Source organism: Scyliorhinus torazame, chromosome 13 (assembly GCF_047496885.1).
Source record: "Scyliorhinus torazame isolate Kashiwa2021f chromosome 13, sScyTor2.1, whole genome shotgun sequence".
Lineage (NCBI taxonomy): Eukaryota > Metazoa > Chordata > Chondrichthyes > Carcharhiniformes > Scyliorhinidae > Scyliorhinus > Scyliorhinus torazame.
This window is the reverse complement of record NC_092719.1, coordinates 58,429,824-58,448,193: the sequence shown is the minus strand read 5'-3', so window position 1 is coordinate 58,448,193 and position 18,370 is coordinate 58,429,824. Positions and strand designations below refer to the sequence as shown.

At 41.0% G+C, this 18,370-nt stretch overlaps 2 protein-coding genes and 1 long non-coding RNA gene across 4 annotated transcripts in view; all 3 read left to right on the top strand.

Annotated features, from left to right (window-relative positions):
- The window catches only part of LOC140387619 (uncharacterized), a 130,527-nt gene extending 119,198 nt beyond the window's left edge, over positions 1 to 11,329 (top strand). The window contains exons 94-114 of the mRNA XM_072470812.1: positions 961 to 1,302; positions 1,528 to 1,584; positions 1,868 to 1,927; positions 2,095 to 2,154; positions 2,516 to 2,575; positions 2,743 to 2,802; positions 3,164 to 3,227; positions 3,365 to 3,450; positions 4,130 to 4,186; positions 5,658 to 5,999; positions 6,225 to 6,281; positions 6,565 to 6,624; positions 6,792 to 6,851; positions 7,213 to 7,272; positions 7,440 to 7,499; positions 7,861 to 7,924; positions 8,062 to 8,147; positions 8,827 to 8,883; positions 10,355 to 10,696; positions 10,922 to 10,978; positions 11,262 to 11,329. Of these exons, the coding sequence (XP_072326913.1) occupies positions 961 to 1,302; positions 1,528 to 1,584; positions 1,868 to 1,927; positions 2,095 to 2,154; positions 2,516 to 2,575; positions 2,743 to 2,802; positions 3,164 to 3,227; positions 3,365 to 3,450; positions 4,130 to 4,186; positions 5,658 to 5,999; positions 6,225 to 6,281; positions 6,565 to 6,624; positions 6,792 to 6,851; positions 7,213 to 7,272; positions 7,440 to 7,499; positions 7,861 to 7,924; positions 8,062 to 8,147; positions 8,827 to 8,883; positions 10,355 to 10,696; positions 10,922 to 10,978; positions 11,262 to 11,329 (2,159 nt within the window). The remainder of the gene's footprint in view (positions 1 to 960; positions 1,303 to 1,527; positions 1,585 to 1,867; positions 1,928 to 2,094; positions 2,155 to 2,515; positions 2,576 to 2,742; positions 2,803 to 3,163; positions 3,228 to 3,364; positions 3,451 to 4,129; positions 4,187 to 5,657; positions 6,000 to 6,224; positions 6,282 to 6,564; positions 6,625 to 6,791; positions 6,852 to 7,212; positions 7,273 to 7,439; positions 7,500 to 7,860; positions 7,925 to 8,061; positions 8,148 to 8,826; positions 8,884 to 10,354; positions 10,697 to 10,921; positions 10,979 to 11,261) is intronic.
- A 149-nt stretch (positions 11,330 to 11,478) lies between these two features.
- Positions 11,479 to 14,722, top strand: LOC140388052 (uncharacterized). Of its 2 annotated transcripts, none has more exons than XR_011934068.1 (5): positions 11,479 to 11,548; positions 12,228 to 12,284; positions 13,756 to 14,097; positions 14,323 to 14,379; positions 14,663 to 14,722. It is a non-coding gene; the product is annotated as an uncharacterized lncRNA (long non-coding RNA). The 2 variants fall into 2 exon arrangements; XR_011934069.1 differs by having other exon boundaries at positions 14,666 to 14,684.
- Positions 14,723 to 14,773: 51 nt separating this feature from the next.
- muc5e (mucin 5e) overlaps positions 14,774 to 18,370 on the top strand; it is a 30,308-nt gene continuing 26,711 nt past the window's right edge. Inside the window, exons 1-4 of the mRNA XM_072470811.1 lie at positions 14,774 to 14,804; positions 14,890 to 14,946; positions 15,616 to 15,672; positions 17,885 to 18,226. Coding sequence (XP_072326912.1) covers positions 14,774 to 14,804; positions 14,890 to 14,946; positions 15,616 to 15,672; positions 17,885 to 18,226 — 487 coding nt within the window. The remainder of the gene's footprint in view (positions 14,805 to 14,889; positions 14,947 to 15,615; positions 15,673 to 17,884; positions 18,227 to 18,370) is intronic.

The following is an 18,370-nucleotide window of genomic DNA, read 5'->3' as shown; positions in this document are numbered from 1 at the left end:
TGGAGCACCTTTCTTGCCGCCACATTGGAAGGACTTTGCAAATACAACCCTTGTAGTAGTTTTTCAGTGCTTTGAGGTGGCTGCTGTAAACTATCCAAATTGACGAAGCATAAGACAGTCAGACACTGCTGCCTGGTAAAGCATGTCCTTCGCGTCACATTTCTCATACTGGACGTTAAATATTCTTTTCAAAGGCAGCACGATAGCGCAGTGGGTAGAGCTGCTGCCTCACGGCTGCAAGGTCCCAGGTTCGATCCCAGATCTGTCCGTGTGGAGTTTGCACATTCGCCCCGTGTTTGTGTGGGTTTTGCCGCCACAACCCAAAAGATGTGCAGGGAGGTGAATTGGCCATGCTAAATTGCGCCAAATTCGGTGCTCTAAATTTATTTTAAAATATATTCTTTTCAAATAGCAAATTTGATCTAAATAGCAACAGACAATGCTCGTCGTGTCCTGTTGCCAACAGGCCATTCCTTTGGGCTGGGATTGTTGAAAAATTCAGCCTTCTCAATCTGCAACTAATGGCACTTGCACAATCTTAAAAAAGTTGGTGGGAAAAATAATCTCCTTGGAAGTTTTCCTAATTGGAAGAATCAAATCGTTAATGTTTCAACAGCTTTAATTGTAACTTTGGTCCCTTTTTCCCACTTCTGTCTTCTTTGTTGTTATTTATTCTCACACACATTTTCATTACAATTTACCACCCTGTTAAAAACATATGTTCTTCATGCTGATGTCACAGACAGCAGACTTTTCAATGCCATTAGATTGATTTCCAAATATTGTCAAAGTTTTTCCCTTGATATGGTGCTGATGTTATTAAAATTAGTTTGTTATCATGAAAATTATATTTGCAGCTTTTCAAATGTTGACTTGCTGTTCTCACATTTAAAGGTCCCATTTGTGGTTAGTTCATGAGTGTCTCATATGTTCTCGTACATTTCTCCTTTTCCCTGACAGAGGTTATATGCCTTGGCTACTGGTCACCCTGGTTTAATGAAAACACACCTTCTGTGGTCAGCCCCGGCGATTCGGAATTGTTGAATCCCAAAGATACTAAATACTGTAACTACCCTTCCGAAGTAATCACCAACATTCAGTGTCAAGATGTTATTCAACCTGATCGACCATTGAGTGATTCACAAGACAATGTGACTTGCGACAAAGACAAAGGGCTCATCTGTGTCGTCTCCAGAACTGCTTTGGAGCAGAGAAGGATTTGTTCTGATTACCAAGTTCGCGTTTGCTGTGAGCCAGTAACACCAGTGACCGCAACATCCAGCAGAACAACGTCTACGTCTGGTAAGTGAGAAATGTATCAACGAGGCAATTATATCTTCTGATTAAATCAAACCGATGAACAAAATAAAGCAAATGAAGAAATCATAATTGCTACAGTGCAGCTGTAGTCACCAATGTCCTCGAATTTGTGCCTTCATATGAATAATGTATCCCAGTTGTACAAGTCCCAATACTGTAGAAATTGGAATTGAAGTTTTATGGTTTTGAATGTTCTTTCTTCTTCAGCAGTGCCACCAACAACACAGGAAACACGTACTACACCTGGTAAAACTGCTACAACAGGTATGTGATGCCTCCTTTCAATATTCTCCAACAAGTCTGTTCACATCGGCGAGCTTCTCTCATATGCTGGTTTCAAGAAATGTTGGTCCATTCATTCAGTCTTGTGCACACTTACCTTTCAATGGAAATGGGTGAAAATTTAACAAAATCTGAATTATAAATTAGTTTTGTGAACATCACTTTTGCTCCAAGATCAATACGATTGTTTTATGATCAAACTCTAGCACAGTATAATGGTGCCTAAATTGTGATGGTGATTTTCCTTATTGTTCTGCTTCTTCAGAAGGAGTCACCACATCTGTGAAACCATCTACAACTGGGACCGCTCCTGGCACCACACCAGGTGAGTAACAGCTTCTTTTGATAAACAGCAACAAGGTCAGGAAACAAGTGGATGTTCTATTTCAACATCATTTTGCAGCAAAGCCCAATGAAATCAATTGTGTAGTGGAACGCTATTTGCTTTTATTTTGTACTGCATCAGATTTGATTGTGTTTCTTATTCTCCAGAAGTGACCACTACAACAGTGACACCAACAACAACCAGCTCTACTACCATCTCCACTCCGGGTAAATGATGGCCTCTTTTAATATACAGTAACCAAACCAGTGACACAAACTGTTTTGTTTCAACACCTTTCAGACAGTGGAAGGACACTAACTCATACTTATTGATATTTAGTCCATAGCAATCAGAGTGAACTGGTTCATAAATAGATCTAATCAAATGAAGCTCAATCAGACAGTGCACATGAGTAAAATTATTCCTCTCCATATTTCTGTATGCACCGTTCTCTCCTAGAATTTACTTGCTTACCATTGTTTTCTGAACCTTTTCCAAAACCGAGGCCTGTTTTATGATCAAACTCTAGCACAGTATAATGGTGCCTAAATTGTGATGGTGATTTTCATTATTGTTCTGCTTCTTCAGAAGGAGTCACCACATCTGTGAAACCATCTACAACTGGGACCGCTCCTGGCACCACACCGGGTGAGTAACAGCTTCTTTTGATAAACAGCAACAAGGTCAGGAAACAAGTGGATGTTCTATTTCAACATCATTTTGCAGCAAAGCCCAATGAAATCAATTGTGTAGTGGAACGCTATTTGCTTTTATTTTGTACTGCATCAGATTTGATTGTGTTTCTTATTCTCCAGAAGTGACCACTACAACAGTGACACCAACAACAACCAGCTCTACTACCATCTCCACTCCGGGTAAATGATGGCCTCTTTTAATATACAGTAACCAAACCAGTGACACAAACTGTTTTGTTTCAACACCTTTCAGACAGTGGAAGGACACTAACTCATACTTATTGATATTTAGTCCATAGCAATCAGAGTGAACTGGTTCATAAATAGATCTAATCAAATGAAGCTCAATCAGACAGTGCACATGAGTAAAATTATTCCTCTCCATATTTCTGTATGCACCGTTCTCTCCTAGAATTTACTTGCTTACCATTGTTTTCTGAACCTTTTCCAAAACCGAGGCCTGTTTTATGATCAAACTCTAGCACAGTATAATGGTGCCTAAATTGTGATGGTGATTTTCATTATTGTTCTGCTTCTTCAGAAGGAGTCACCACATCTGTGAAACCATCTACAACTGGGACCGCTCCTGGCACCACACCGGGTGAGTAACAGCTTCTTTTGATAAACAGCAACAAGGTCAGGAAACAAGTGGATGTTCTATTTCAACATCATTTTGCAGCAAAGCCCAATGAAATCAATTGTGTAGTGGAACGCTATTTGCTTTTATTTTGTACTGCATCAGATTTGATTGTGTTTCTTATTCTCCAGAAGTGACCACTACAACAGTGACACCAACAACAACCAGCTCTACTACCATCTCCACTCCGGGTAAATGATGGCCTCTTTTAATATACAGTAACCAAACCAGTGACACAAACTGTTTTGTTTCAACACCTTTCAGACAGTGGAAGGACACTAACTCATACTTATTGATATTTAGTCCATAGCAATCAGAGTGAACTGGTTCATAAATAGATCTAATCAAATGAAGCTCAATCAGACAGTGCACATGAGTAAAATTATTCCTCTCCATATTTCTGTGTGCACCGTTCTCTCCTAGAATTTACTTGCTTACCATTGTTTTCTGAACCTTTTCCAAAACCGAGGCCTGTCATTTGAATAAATTAGGAATTGTTCATTGTCTTTGGATGATGATCTGCAGGATCTTTTTCAAATTCAGTACTTTCCAAAACATACCTTTGCAAAAGATGTTCCTCTGAGCATAGTGTGATTGTTAATATTCTTGCATTATCTTCTTTCGCCCAGTAACTTAAAATTGTCTTTTGGAAGCGAGACCAAATGTACAAATGTTGATTTGCCTTTCTACTGTTTACATTTTCTGCATTCTACTCACATATAATTATAGGCTTGTCAGTAGATTTGGTCAATACTTTCCTTAGTCTTGTTGTCTTATTGTCAATTAAATAACCTAAAGCTGGAATTCTGTTAATAGAGATGAATTTTAAGAAAGAGTGCAATGGTTTTGAATATTTTTCTTTTCCTTTAGAAACGACGTCTGTAACAAAAATAGCAACAACTGTGCCCACGGCCAGTTCTACAACTGGTGAGTGAGGATTATTTTTGCAATATCTTCCTGTCACATATTAGACGTTCCCTCGTGTTCAAGGATGACTTGCTTCCATTCCAGTTTGAGGAATTCTGGAATGGCAGAACAGTCCAATGCACCATCTGCACATTCTGTGACATGCAGGTCAGATGTTGCTTCGATAGACACGTAGATTACTTGTATTGAGCTCTGTGCGGTGCTTCTGATAACTCAAATCTGTCTCTGCGATAAAGGTACTCCATATGTTATCCGTTTTGGTAAATCTGAGGCCAAGACATCATTTAATCGACAAGGATATTTAAGGTCATTTGGGATAGTCTTAGGAAATCTCTGAAATGTTTCAGCCGTCCACCTGGGGGTTTCCTGCTACAACCGAGTTCTGGGTCGGGCAGTTGCTTTTCGAGTCATGTGTTAGGTCAAGAAATATATTACCGACCCAGTAGGTGCTCATTACGTGTAATTGTTGCCTCAAAGCTGAACATGTTGGCTTGGGAGAGGATGCTACTGTTGGAGCACCTTTCTTGCCGCCACATTGGAAGGACTTTGCAAATACAACCCTTGTAGTAGTTTTTCAGTGCTTTGAGGTGGCTGCTGTAAACTATCCAAATTGACGAAGCATAAGACAGTCAGACACTGCTGCCTGGTAAAGCATGTCCTTCGCGTCACATTTCTCATACTGGACGTTAAATATTCTTTTCAAAGGCAGCACGATAGCGCAGTGGGTAGAGCTGCTGCCTCACGGCTGCAAGGTCCCAGGTTCGATCCCAGATCTGTCCGTGTGGAGTTTGCACATTCGCCCCGTGTTTGTGTGGGTTTTGCCGCCACAACCCAAAAGATGTGCAGGGAGGTGAATTGGCCATGCTAAATTGCGCCAAATTCGGTGCTCTAAATTTATTTAAAAATATATTCTTTTCAAATAGCAAATTTGATCTAAATAGCAACAGACAATGCTCGTCGTGTCCTGTTGCCAACAGGCCATTCCTTTGGGCTGGGATTGTTGAAAAATTCAGCCTTCTCAATCTGCAACTAATGGCACTTGCACAATCTTAAAAAAGTTGGTGGGAAAAATAATCTCCTTGGAAGTTTTCCTAATTGGAAGAATCAAATCGTTAATGTTTCAACAGCTTTAATTGTAACTTTGGTCCCTTTTTCCCACTTCTGTCTTCTTTGTTGTTATTTATTCTCACACACATTTTCATTACAATTTACCACCCTGTTAAAAACATATGTTCTTCATGCTGATGTCACAGACAGCAGACTTTTCAATGCCATTAGATTGATTTCCAAATATTGTCAAAGTTTTTCCCTTGATATGGTGCTGATGTTATTAAAATTAGTTTGTTATCATGAAAATTATATTTGCAGCTTTTCAAATGTTGACTTGCTGTTCTCACATTTAAAGGTCCCATTTGTGGTTAGTTCATGAGTGTCTCATATGTTCTCGTACATTTCTCCTTTTCCCTGACAGAGGTTGTATGCCTTGGCTACTGGTCACCCTGGTTTAATGAAAACACACCTTCTGTGGTCAGCCCCGGCGATTCGGAATTGTTGAATCCCAAAGATACTAAATACTGTAACTACCCTTCCGAAGTAATCACCAACATTCAGTGTCAAGATGTTATTCAACCTGATCGACCATTTAGTGATTCACAAGACAATGTGACTTGCGACAAAGACAAAGGGCTCATCTGTGTCGTCTCCAGAACTGCTTTGGAGCAGAGAAGGATTTGTTCTGATTACCAAGTTCGCGTTTGCTGTGAGCCAGTAACACCAGTGACCGCAACATCCAGCAGAACAACGTCTACGTCTGGTAAGTGAGAAATGTATCAACGAGGCAATTATATCTTCTGATTAAATCAAACCGATGAACAAAATAAAGCAAATGAAGAAATCATAATTGCTACAGTGCAGCTGTAGTCACCAATGTCCTCGAATTTGTGCCTTCATATGAATAATGTATCCCAGTTGTAAAAGTCCCAATACTGTAGAAATTGGAATTGGAGTTTTATGGTTTTGAATGTTCTTTCTTTGTCAGCAGTGCCACCAACAACACAGGAAACACGTACTACACCTGGTAAAACTGCTACAACAGGTATGTGATGCCTCCTTTCAATATTCTCCAACAAGTCTGTTCACATCGGCGAGCTTCTCTCATTTGCTGGTTTCAAGAAATGTTGGTCCATTCATTCAGTCTTGTGCACACTTACCTTTCAATGGAAATGGGTGAAAATTTAACAAAATCTGAATTATAAATTAGTTTTGTGAACATCACTTTTGCTCCAAGATCAATACGATTGTTTTATGATCAAACTCTAGCACAGTATAATGGTGCCTAAATTGTGATGGTGATTTTCATTATTGTTCTGCTTCTTCAGAAGGAGTCACCACATCTGTGAAACCATCTACAACTGGGACCGCTCCTGGCACCACACCAGGTGAGTAACAGCTTCTTTTGATAAACAGCAACAAGGTCAGGAAACAAGTGGATGTTCTATTTCAACATCATTTTGCAGCAAAGCCCAAGGAAATCAATTGTGTAGTGGAACGCTATTTGCTTTTATTTTGTACTGCATCAGATTTGATTGTGTTTCTTATTCTCCAGAAGTGACCACTACAACAGTGACACCAACAACAACCAGCTCTACTACCATCTCCACTCCGGGTAAATGATGGCCTCTTTTAATATACAGTAACCAAACCAGTGACACAAACTGTTTTGTTTCAACACCTTTCAGACAGTGGAAGGACACTAACTCATACTTATTGATATTTAGTCCATAGCAATCAGAGTGAACTGGTTCATAAATAGATCTAATCAAATGAAGCTCAATCAGACAGTGCACATGAGTAAAATTATTCCTCTCCATATTTCTGTATGCACCGTTCTCTCCTAGAATTTACTTGCTTACCATTGTTTTCTGAACCTTTTCCAAAACCGAGGCCTGTTTTATGATCAAACTCTAGCACAGTATAATGGTGCCTAAATTGTGATGGTGATTTTCATTATTGTTCTGCTTCTTCAGAAGGAGTCACCACATCTGTGAAACCATCTACAACTGGGACCGCTCCTGGCACCACACCGGGTGAGTAACAGCTTCTTTTGATAAACAGCAACAAGGTCAGGAAACAAGTGGATGTTCTATTTCAACATCATTTTGCAGCAAAGCCCAATGAAATCAATTGTGTAGTGGAACACTATTTGCTTTTATTTTGTACTGCATCAGATTTGATTGTGTTTCTTATTCTCCAGAAGTGACCACTACAACAGTGACACCAACAACAACCAGCTCTACTACCATCTCCACTCCGGGTAAATGATGGCCTCTTTTAATATACAGTAACCAAACCAGTGACACAAACTGTTTTGTTTCAACACCTTTCAGACAGTGGAAGGACACTAACTCATACTTATTGATATTTAGTCCATAGCAATCAGAGTGAACTGGTTCATAAATAGATCTAATCAAATGAAGCTCAATCAGACAGTGCACATGAGTAAAATTATTCCTCTCCATATTTCTGTATGCACCATTCTCTCCTAGAATTTACTTGCTTACCATTGTTTTCTGAACCTTTTCCAAAACCGAGGCCTGTTTTATGATCAAACTCTAGCACAGTATAATGGTGCCTTAATTGTGATGGTGATTTTCATTATTGTTCTGCTTCTTCAGAAGGAGTCACCACATCTGTGAAACCATCTACAACTGGGACCGCTCCTGGCACCACACCGGGTGAGTAACAGCTTCTTTTGATAAACAGCAACAAGGTCAGGAAACAAGTGGATGTTCTATTTCAACATCATTTTGCAGCAAAGCCCAATGAAATCAATTGTGTAGTGGAACGCTATTTGCTTTTATTTTGTACTGCATCAGATTTGATTGTGTTTCTTATTCTCCAGAAGTGACCACTACAACAGTGACACCAACAACAACCAGCTCTACTACCATCTCCACTCCGGGTAAATGATGGCCTCTTTTAATATACAGTAACCAAACCAGTGACACAAACTGTTTTGTTTCAACACCTTTCAGACAGTGGAAGGACACTAACTCATACTTATTGATATTTAGTCCATAGCAATCAGAGTGAACTGGTTCATAAATAGATCTAATCAAATGAAGCTCAATCAGACAGTGCATATGAGTAAAATTATTCCTCTCCATATTTCTGTATGCACCGTTCTCTCCTAGAATTTACTTGCTTACCATTGTTTTCTGAACCTTTTCCAAAACCGAGGCCTGGCATTTGAATAAATTAGGAATTGTTCATTGTCTTTGGATGATGATCTGCAGGATCTTTTTCAAATTCAGTACTTTCCAAAACATACCTTCGCAAAAGATGTTCCTCTGAGCATAGTGTGATTGTTAATATTCTTGCATTATCTTCTTTCACCCAGTAACTTAAAATTGTCTTTTGGAAGCGAGACCAAATGTACAAATGTTGATTTGCCTTTCTACTGTTTACATTTTCTGCATTCTACTCACATATAATTATAGGCTTGTCAGTAGATCTGGTCAATACTTTCCTTAGTCTTGTTGTCTTATTGTCAATTAAATAACCTAAAGCTGGAATTCTGTTAATAGAGATGAATTTTAAGAAAGAGTGCAATGGTTTTGAATATTTTTCTTTTCCTTTAGAAACGACGTCTGTAACAAAAATAGGAACAACTGTGCCCACGGCCAGTTCTACAACTGGTGAGTGAGGATTATTTTTGCAGTATCTTCCTGTCACATATTAGACGTTCCCTCGTGTTCAAGGATGACTTGCTTCCATTCCAGTTTGAGGAATTCTGGAATGGCAGAACAGTCCAATGCACCATCTGCACATTCTGTGAAATGCAGGTCAGATGTTGCTTCGATAGACACGTAGATTACTTGTATGGAGCTCTGTGCGGTGCTTCTGATAACTCAAATCTGTCTCTGCGATAAAGGTACTCCATATGTTATCCGTTTTGGTAAATCTGAGGCCAAGACATCCCATGAATCGACAAGGATATTTAAGGTCATTTGGGATAGTCTGAGGAAATCTCTGAAATGTTTCAGCCGTCCACCTGGGGGTTTCCTGCGACAACCGAGTTTGGGTCGGGCAGTTGCTTTTCGAGTCATGTGTCAGGTCAAGAAATATATTACCGACCCAGTAGGTGCTCATTACGTGTAATTGTTGCCTCAAAGCTGAACATGTTGGCTTGGGAGAGGATGCTACTGTTGGAGCACCTTTCTTGCCGCCACATTGGAAGGACTTTGCAAATACAACCCTTGTAGTAGTTCTTCAGTGCTTTGAGGTGGCTGCTGTAAACTATCCAAATTGACGAAGTATAAGACAGTCAGACATTGCTGCCTGGTAAAGCATGTCCTTCGCGTCACATTTCTCATATTGGACGTTAAATAATCTTTTCAAAGGCAGCACGATAGCGCAGTGGGTAGAGCTGCTGCCTCACGGCTGCGAGGTCCCAGGTTCGATCCCAGATCTGTCCGTGTGGAGTTTGCACATTCACCCCGTGTTTGTGTGGGTTTTGCCACCACAACCCAAAAGATGTGCAGGGAGGTGAATTGGCCATGCTAAATTGCGCCAAATTTGGTGCTCTAAATTTATTTAAAAATATATTCTTTTCAAATAGCAAATTTGATCTAAATAGCAACAGACAATGCTCGTCGTGTCCTGTTGCCAACAGGCCATTCCTTTGGGCTGGGATTGTTGAAAAATTCAGCCTTCTCAATCTGCAACTAATGGCACTTGCAAAATCTCAAAAAAGTTGGTGGGAAAAATAATCTCCTTGGAAGTTTTCCTAATTGGAAGAATCAAATCGTTAATGTTTCAACAGCTTTAATTGTAACTTTGGTCCCTTTTTCCCCCTTCTGTCTTCTTTGTTGTTATTTATTCTCACACACATTTTCATTACAATTTACCACCCTGTTAAAAACATATGTTCTTCATGCTGATGTCACAGACAGCAGACTTTTCAATGCCATTAGATTGATTTCCAAATATTGTCAAAGTTTTTCCCTTGATATGGTGCTGATGTTATTAAAATTAGTTTGTTATCATGAAAATTATATTTGCAGCTTTTCAAATGTTGACTTGCTGTTCTCACATTTAAAGGTCCCATTTGTGGTTAGTTCATGAGTGTCTCATATGTTCTCGTACATTTCTCCTTTTCCCTGACAGAGGTTGTATGCCTTGGCTACTGGTCACCCTGGTTTAATGAAAACACACCTTCTGTGGTCAGCCCCGGCGATTCGGAATTGTTGAATCCCAAAGATACTAAATACTGTAACTACCCTTCCGAAGTAATCACCAACATTCAGTGTCAAGATGTTATTCAACCTGATCGACCATTGAGTGATTCACAAGACAATGTGACTTGCGACAAAGACAAAGGGCTCATCTGTGTCGTCTCCAGAACTGCTTTGGAGCAGAGAAGGATTTGTTCTGATTACCAAGTTCGCGTTTGCTGTGAGCCAGTAACACCAGTGACCGCAACATCCAGCAGAACAACGTCTACGTCTGGTAAGTGAGACATGTATCAACGAGGCAATTATATCTTCTGATTAAATCAAACCGATGAACAAAATAAAGCAAATGAAGAAATCATAATTGCTACAGTGCAGCTGTAGTCACCAATTTCCTCGAATTTGTGCCTTCATATGAATAATGTATCCCAGTTGTAAAAGTCCCAATACTGTAGGATTTGGAATTGGAGTTTTATGGTTTTGAATGTTCTTTCTTTGTCAGCAGTGCCACCAACAACACAGGAAACACGTACTACACCTGGTAAAACTGCTACAACAGGTATGTGATGCCTCCTTTCAATATTCTCCAACAAGTCTGTTCACATCGGCGAGCTTCTCTCATTTGCTGGTTTCAAGAAATGTTGGTCCATTCATTCAGTCTTGTCCACACTTACCTTTCAATGGAAATGGGTGAAAATTTACCAAAATCTGAATCATAAATTAGTTTTGTGAACATCACTTTTGCTCCAAGATCAATACGATTGTTTTATGATCAAACTCTAGCACAGTATAATGGTGCCTAAATTGTGATGGTGATTTTCATTATTGTTCTGCTTCTTCAGAAGGAGTCACCACATCTGTGAAACCATCTACAACTGGGACCGCTCCTGGCACCACACCGGGTGAGTAACAGCTTCTTTTGATAAACAGCAACAAGGTCAGGAAACAAGTGGATGTTCTATTTCAATATCATTTTGCAGCAAAGCCCAATAAAATCATTTGGGTAGTGGAACACTATTTGCTTTTATTTTGTACTGCATCAGATTTGATTGTGTTTCTTATTCTCCAGAAGTGACCACTACAACAGTGACACCAACAACAACCAGCTCTACTACCATCTCCACTCCGGGTAAATGATGGCCTCTTTTAATTTACAGTAACCAAACCAGTGACACAAACTGTTTTGTTTCAACACCTTTCAGACAGTGGAAGGACACTAACTCATACTTATTGATATTTAGTCCATAGCAATCAGAGTGAACTGGTTAATAAATAGATCTAATCAAATGAAGCTCAATCAGACAGTGCATATGAGTAAAATTATTCCTCTCCATATTTCTGTATGCACCGTTCTCTCCTAGAATTTACTTGCTTACCATTGTTTTCTGAACCTTTTCCAAAACCGAGGCCTGGCATTTGAATAAATTAGGAATTGTTCATTGTCTTTGGATGATGATCTGCAGGATCTTTTTCAAATTCAGTACTTTCCAAAACATACCTTCGCAAAAGATGTTCCTCTGAGCATAGTGTGATTGTTAATATTCTTGCATTATCTTCTTTCACCCAGTAACTTAAAATTGTCTTTTGGAAGCGAGACCAAATGTACAAATGTTGATTTGCCTTTCTACTGTTTACATTTTCTGCATTCTACTCACATATAATTATAGGCTTGTCAGTAGATCTGGTCAATACTTTCCTTAGTCTTGTTGTCTTATTGTCAATTAAATAACCTAAAGCTGGAATTCTGTTAATAGAGATGAATTTTAAGAAAGAGTGCAATGGTTTTGAATATTTTTCTTTTCCTTTAGAAACGACGTCTGTAACAAAAATAGCAACAACTGTGCCCACGGCCAGTTCTACAACTGGTGAGTGAGGATTATTTTTGCAGTATCTTCCTGTCACATATTAGACATTCCCTCGTGTTCAAGGATGACTTGCTTCCATTCCAGTTTGAGGAATTCTGGAATGGCAGAACAGTCCAATGCACCATCTGCACATTCTGTGACATGCAGGTCAGATGTTGCTTCGATAGACACGTAGATTACTTGTTTGGAGCTCTGTGCGGTGCTTCTGATAACTCAAATCTATCTCTGTGATAAAGGTACTCCATTTGTTATCCATTTTGGTAAATCTGAGGCCAAGACATCCCATGAATCGACAAGGATATTTAAGGTCATTTGGGATAGTCTGAGGAAATCTCTGAAATGTTTCAGCCGTCCACCTGGGGGTTTCCTGCGACAACCGAGTTCTGGGTCGGGCAGTTGCTTTTCGAGTCATGTGTCAGGTCAAGAAATATATTACCGACCCAGTAGGTGCTCATTACGTGTAATTGTTGCCTCAAAGCTGAACATGTTGGCTTGGGAGAGGATGCTACTGTTGGAGCACCTTTCTTGCCGCCACATTGGAAGGACTTTGCAAATACAACCCTTGTAGTAGTTCTTCAGTGCTTTGAGGTGGCTGCTGTAAACTATCCAAATTGACGAAGTATAAGACAGTCAGACATTGCTGCCTGGTAAAGCATGTCCTTCGCGTCACATTTCTCATATTGGACGTTAAATAATCTTTTCAAAGGCAGCACGATAGCGCAGTGGGTAGAGCTGCTGCCTCACGGCTGCGAGGTCCCAGGTTCGATCCCAGATCTGTCCGTGTGGAGTTTGCACATTCACCCCGTGTTTGTGTGGGTTTTGCCACCACAACCCAAAAGATGTGCAGGGAGGTGAATTGGCCATGCTAAATTGCGCCAAATTCGGTGCTCTAAATTTATTTAAAAATATATTCTTTTCAAATAGCAAATTTGATCTAAATAAGTACAGACAATGCTCGTCGTGTCCTGTTGCCAACAGGCCATTCCTTTGGGCTGGGATTGTTGAAAAATTCAGCCTTCTCAATCTGCAACTAATGGCACTTGCAAAATCTCAAAAAAGTTGGTGGGAAAAATAATCTCCTTGGAAGTTTTCCTAATTGGAAGAATCAAATCGTTAATGTTTCAACAGCTTTAATTGTAACTTTGGTCCCTTTTTCCCCCTTCTGTCTTTTTTGTTGTTATTTATTCTCACACACATTTTCATTACAATTTACCACCCTGTTAAAAACATATGTTCTTCATGCTGATGTCACAGACAGCAGACTTTTCAATGCCATTAGATTGATTTCCAAATATTGTCAAAGTTTTTCCCTTGATATGGTGCTGATGTTATTAAAATTAGTTTGTTATCATGAAAATTATAATGCAGCTTTTCAAATGTTGACTTGCTGTTCTCACATTTAAAGGTCCCATTTGTGGTTAGTTCATGAGTGTCTCATATGTTCTCGTACATTTCTCCTTTTCCCTGACAGAGGTTGTATGCCTTGGCTACTGGTCACCCTGGTTTAATGAAAACACACCTTCTGTGGTCAGCCCCGGCGATTCGGAATTGTTGAATCCCAAAGATACTAAATACTGTAACTACCCTTCCGAAGTAATCACCAACATTCAGTGTCAAGATGTTATTCAACCTGATCGACCATTGAGTGATTCACAAGACAATGTGACTTGCGACAAAGACAAAGGGCTCATCTGTGTCGTCTCCAGAACTGCTTTGGAGCAGAGAAGGATTTGTTCTGATTACCAAGTTCGCGTTTGCTGTGAGCCAGTAACACCAGTGACCGCAACATCCAGCAGAACAACGTCTACGTCTGGTAAGTGAGAAATGTATCAACGAGGCAATTATATCTTCTGATTAAATCAAACCGATGAACAAAATAAAGCAAATGAAGAAATCATAATTGCTACAGTGCAGCTGTAGTCACCAATTTCCTCGAATTTGTGCCTTCATATGAATAATGTATCCCAGTTGTAAAATTCTCAATACTGTAGGATTTGGAATTGGAGTTTGATGGTTTTGAATGTTCTTTCTTTGTCAGCAGTGCCACCAACAACACAGGAAACACGTACTACACCTGGTAAAACTGCTACAACAGGTATGTGATGCCTCCTTTCAATATTCTCCAACAAGTCTGTTCACATAGGCGAGCTTCTCTCATTTGCTGGTTTCAAGAAATGTTGGTCCATTCGTTCAGCCTTGTCCACACTTACCTTTCAATGGAAATGGGTGAAAATTTACCAAAATCTGAATTATAAATTAGTTTTGTGAACATCACTTTTGCTCCAAGATCAATACGATTGTTTTATGATCAAACTCTAGCACAGTATAATGGTGCCTAAATTGTGATGGTGATTTTCATTATTGTTCTGCTTCTTCAGAAGGAGTCACCACATCTGTGAAATCATCTACAACTGGGACCGCTCCTGGCACCACACCGGGTGAGTAACAGCTTCTTTTGATAAACAGCAACAAGGTCAGGAAACAAGTGGATGTTCTATTTCAACATCATTTTGCAGCAAAGCCCAATAAAATCAATTGTGTAGTGGAACGCTATTTGCTTTTATTTTGTACTGCATCAGATTTGATTTTGTTTCTTATTCTCCAGAAGTGACCACTACAACAGTGACACCAACAACCAGCTCTACTACCATCTCCACTCCGGGTAAATGATGGCCTCTTTTAATTTACAGTAACCAAACCAGTGACACAAACTGTTTTGTTTCAACACCTTTCAGACAGTGGAAGGACACTCACTCAGACTTATTGATATTTAGTCCATAGCAATCAGAGTGAACTGGTTCATAAATAGATCTAATCAAATGAAGCTCAATCAGACAGTGCACATGAGTAAAATTATTCCTCTCCATATTTCTGTATGCACCGTTCTCTCCTCGAATTTACTTGTTTTCTGAACCTTTTCCAAAACCGAGGCCTGGCATTTGAATAAATTAGGAATTGTTCATTGTCTTTGGATGATGATCTGCAGGATCATTTTCAAATTCAGTAGTTTCCAAAACATACCTTCGCAAAAGATGTTCCTCTGAGCATAGTGTGATTGTTAATATTCTTGCATTATCTTCTTTCACCCAGTAACTTAAAATTGTCTTTTGGAACCGAGACCAAATGTACAAATGTTGATTTGCCTTTCTACTGTTTACATTTTCTGCATTCTACTCACATATAATTATAGGCTTGTCAGTAGATCTGGTCAATACTTTCCTTAGTCTTGTTGTCTTATTGTCAATTAAATAACCTAAAGCTGGAATTCTGTTAATAGAGATGAATTTTAAGAAAGAGTGCAATGGTTTTGAATATTTTTCTTTTCCTTTAGAAACGACGTCTGTAACAAAAATAGCAACAACTGTGCCCACGGCCAGTTCTACAACTGGTGAGTGAGGATTATTTTTGCAGTATCTTCCTGTCACATATTAGACGTTCCCTCGTGTTCAAGGATGACTTGCTTCCATTCCAGTTTGAGGAATTCTGGAATGGCAGAACAGTCCAATGCACCATCTGCACATTCTGTGATATGCAGGTCAGATGTTGCTTCGATAGACACGTAGATTACTTGTTTGGAGCTCTGTGCGTGCTTCTGATAACTCAAATCTGCCTCTGCGATAAAGGTACTCCGTATGTTATCCGTTTTGGTAAATCTGAGGCCAAGACATAATTTAATCGACAAGGATATTTAAGGTCATTTGGGATAGTCTTAGGAAATTTCTGAAATGTTTCAGCCGTCCACCTGGGGGTTTCCTGCTACAACCGAGTTCTGGGTCGGGCAGTTGCTTTTCAAGTCATGTGTCAGGTCAAGAAATATATTACCGACCCAGTAGGTGCTCATTACGTGTAATTGTTGCCTCAAAGCTGAACATGTTGGCTTGGGAGAGGATGCTACTGTTGGAGCACCTTTCTTGCCGCCACATTGGAAGGACTTTGCAAATACAACCCTTGTAGTAGTTTTTCAGTGCTTTGAGGTGGCTGCTGTAAACTATCCAAATTGACGAAGCATAAGACAGTCAGACACTGCTGCCTGGTAAAGCATGTCCTTCGCGTCACATTTCTCATACTGGACGTTAAATATTCTTTTCAAAGGCAGCACGATAGCGCAGTGGGTAGAGCTGCTGCCTCACGGCTGCGAGGTCCCAGGTTCGATCCCAGATCTGTCCGTGTGGAGTTTGCACATTCGCCCCGTGTTTGTGTGGGTTTTGCCGCCACAACCCAAAAGATGTGCAGGGAGGTGAATTGGCCATGCTAAATTGCGCCAAATTCGGTGCTCTAAATTTATTTTAAAATATATTCTTTTCAAATAGCAAATTTGATCTAAATAGCAACAGACAATGCTCATCGTGTCCTGTTGCCAACAGGCCATTCCTTTGGGCTGGGATTGTTGAAAAATTCAGCCTTCTCAATCTGCAACTAATGGCGCTTGCACAATCTTAAAAAAGTTGGTGGGAAAAATAATCTCCTTGGAAGTTTTCCTAATTGGAAGAATCAAATCGTTAATGTTTCAACAGCTTTAATTGTAACTTTGGTCCCTTTTTCCCACTTCTGTCTTCTTTGTTGTTATTTATTCTCACACACATTTTCATTACAATTTACCACCCTGTTAAAAACATCATGGGCGAAATTCTCCCCCAACGGCGGGATGCCCGCCGACTGGCGCCAAAGCCGGCGCAAATCGGACGGGCATCGCGCCGGCAAAAAGGTGCGCAAGTCTCCGCATCTTTGGTGGCCTAGCCCCAACATTGAGGGGCTAGGCCGACGGCGGAGGGATTTCCGCCCCGCCAGCTGGCGGAAATGGCGTTTGTTGCCCCGCCAGCTGGCGCGGAAATGCGGCGCATGCGCGGGAGCGTCAGCGGCCGCTGTCAGTTTCCCAGCACATGCGCGGGAGCGTCAGCAGCCGCTGTCAGTTTCCCGCGCATGCGCAGTGGGGAGAGTCACTTCCGCCTCCGCCATGGTGGAGGCCGTGGTGGAGGCGGAAGGGAAAGAGTGCCCCCATGGCACAGGCCCGCCCGCGGATCGGTGGGCCCCGATCGCGGGCCAGGCCACCGTGGGGGCACCCCCCGGGGTCAGATCGCCCCGCGCCCCCCCCCCAGGACCCCGGAGCCCGCCCACGCCGCCTGGTCCCGCCGGTAAATACCAGGTTTGATTTACGCCGGCGGGACAGGCAATTCCTGGGCGGGACTTCGGCCCATCCGGGCCGGAGAATCCAGCGGGGGGTCCCGCCAACCGGCGCGGCCGGATTCCCGCCCCCGCCCAATCTCCGGGAGCGGAGACTTCGGCGGGGGCGGGGGCGGGATTCACGGCGGCCAACGGCCATTCTCCGACCCGGCGGGGGGTCGGAGAATGACGCCCCATATGTTCTTCATGCTGATGTCACAGACAGCAGACTTTTCAATGCCATTAGATTGATTTCCAAATATTGTCAAAGTTTTTCCCTTGATATGTTGCTGATGTTATTAAAATTAGTTTGTTATCATGAAAATTATATTTGCAGCTTTTCAAATGTTGACTTGCTGTTCTCACATTTAAAGGTCCCATTTGTGGTTAGTTCATGAGTGTCTCATATGTTCTCGTACATTTCTCCTTTGCCCTGACAGAGGTTGTATGCCTTGGCTACTGGTCACCCTGGTTTAATGAAAACACACCTTCTGTGGTCAGCCCCGGAGATTCGGAATTGTTGAATCCCAAAGATACTAAATACTGTAACTACCCTTCCGAAGTAATCACCAACATTCAGTGTCAAGATGTTATTCAACCTGATCGACCATTTAGTGATTCACAAGACAATGTGACTTGCGACAAAGACAAAGGGCTCACCTGTGTCGTCTCCAGAACTGCTTTGGAGCAGAGAAGGATTTGTTCTGATTACCAAGTTCGCGTTTGCTGTGAGCCAGTAACACCAGTGACCGCAACATCCAGCAGAACAACGTCTACGTCTGGTAAGTGAGACATGTATCAACGAGGCAATTATATCTTCTGATTAAATCAAACCAATGAACAAAATAAAGCAAATGAAGAAATCATAATTGCTACAGTGCAGCTGTAGTCACCAATTTCCTCGAATTTGTGCCTTCATATGAATA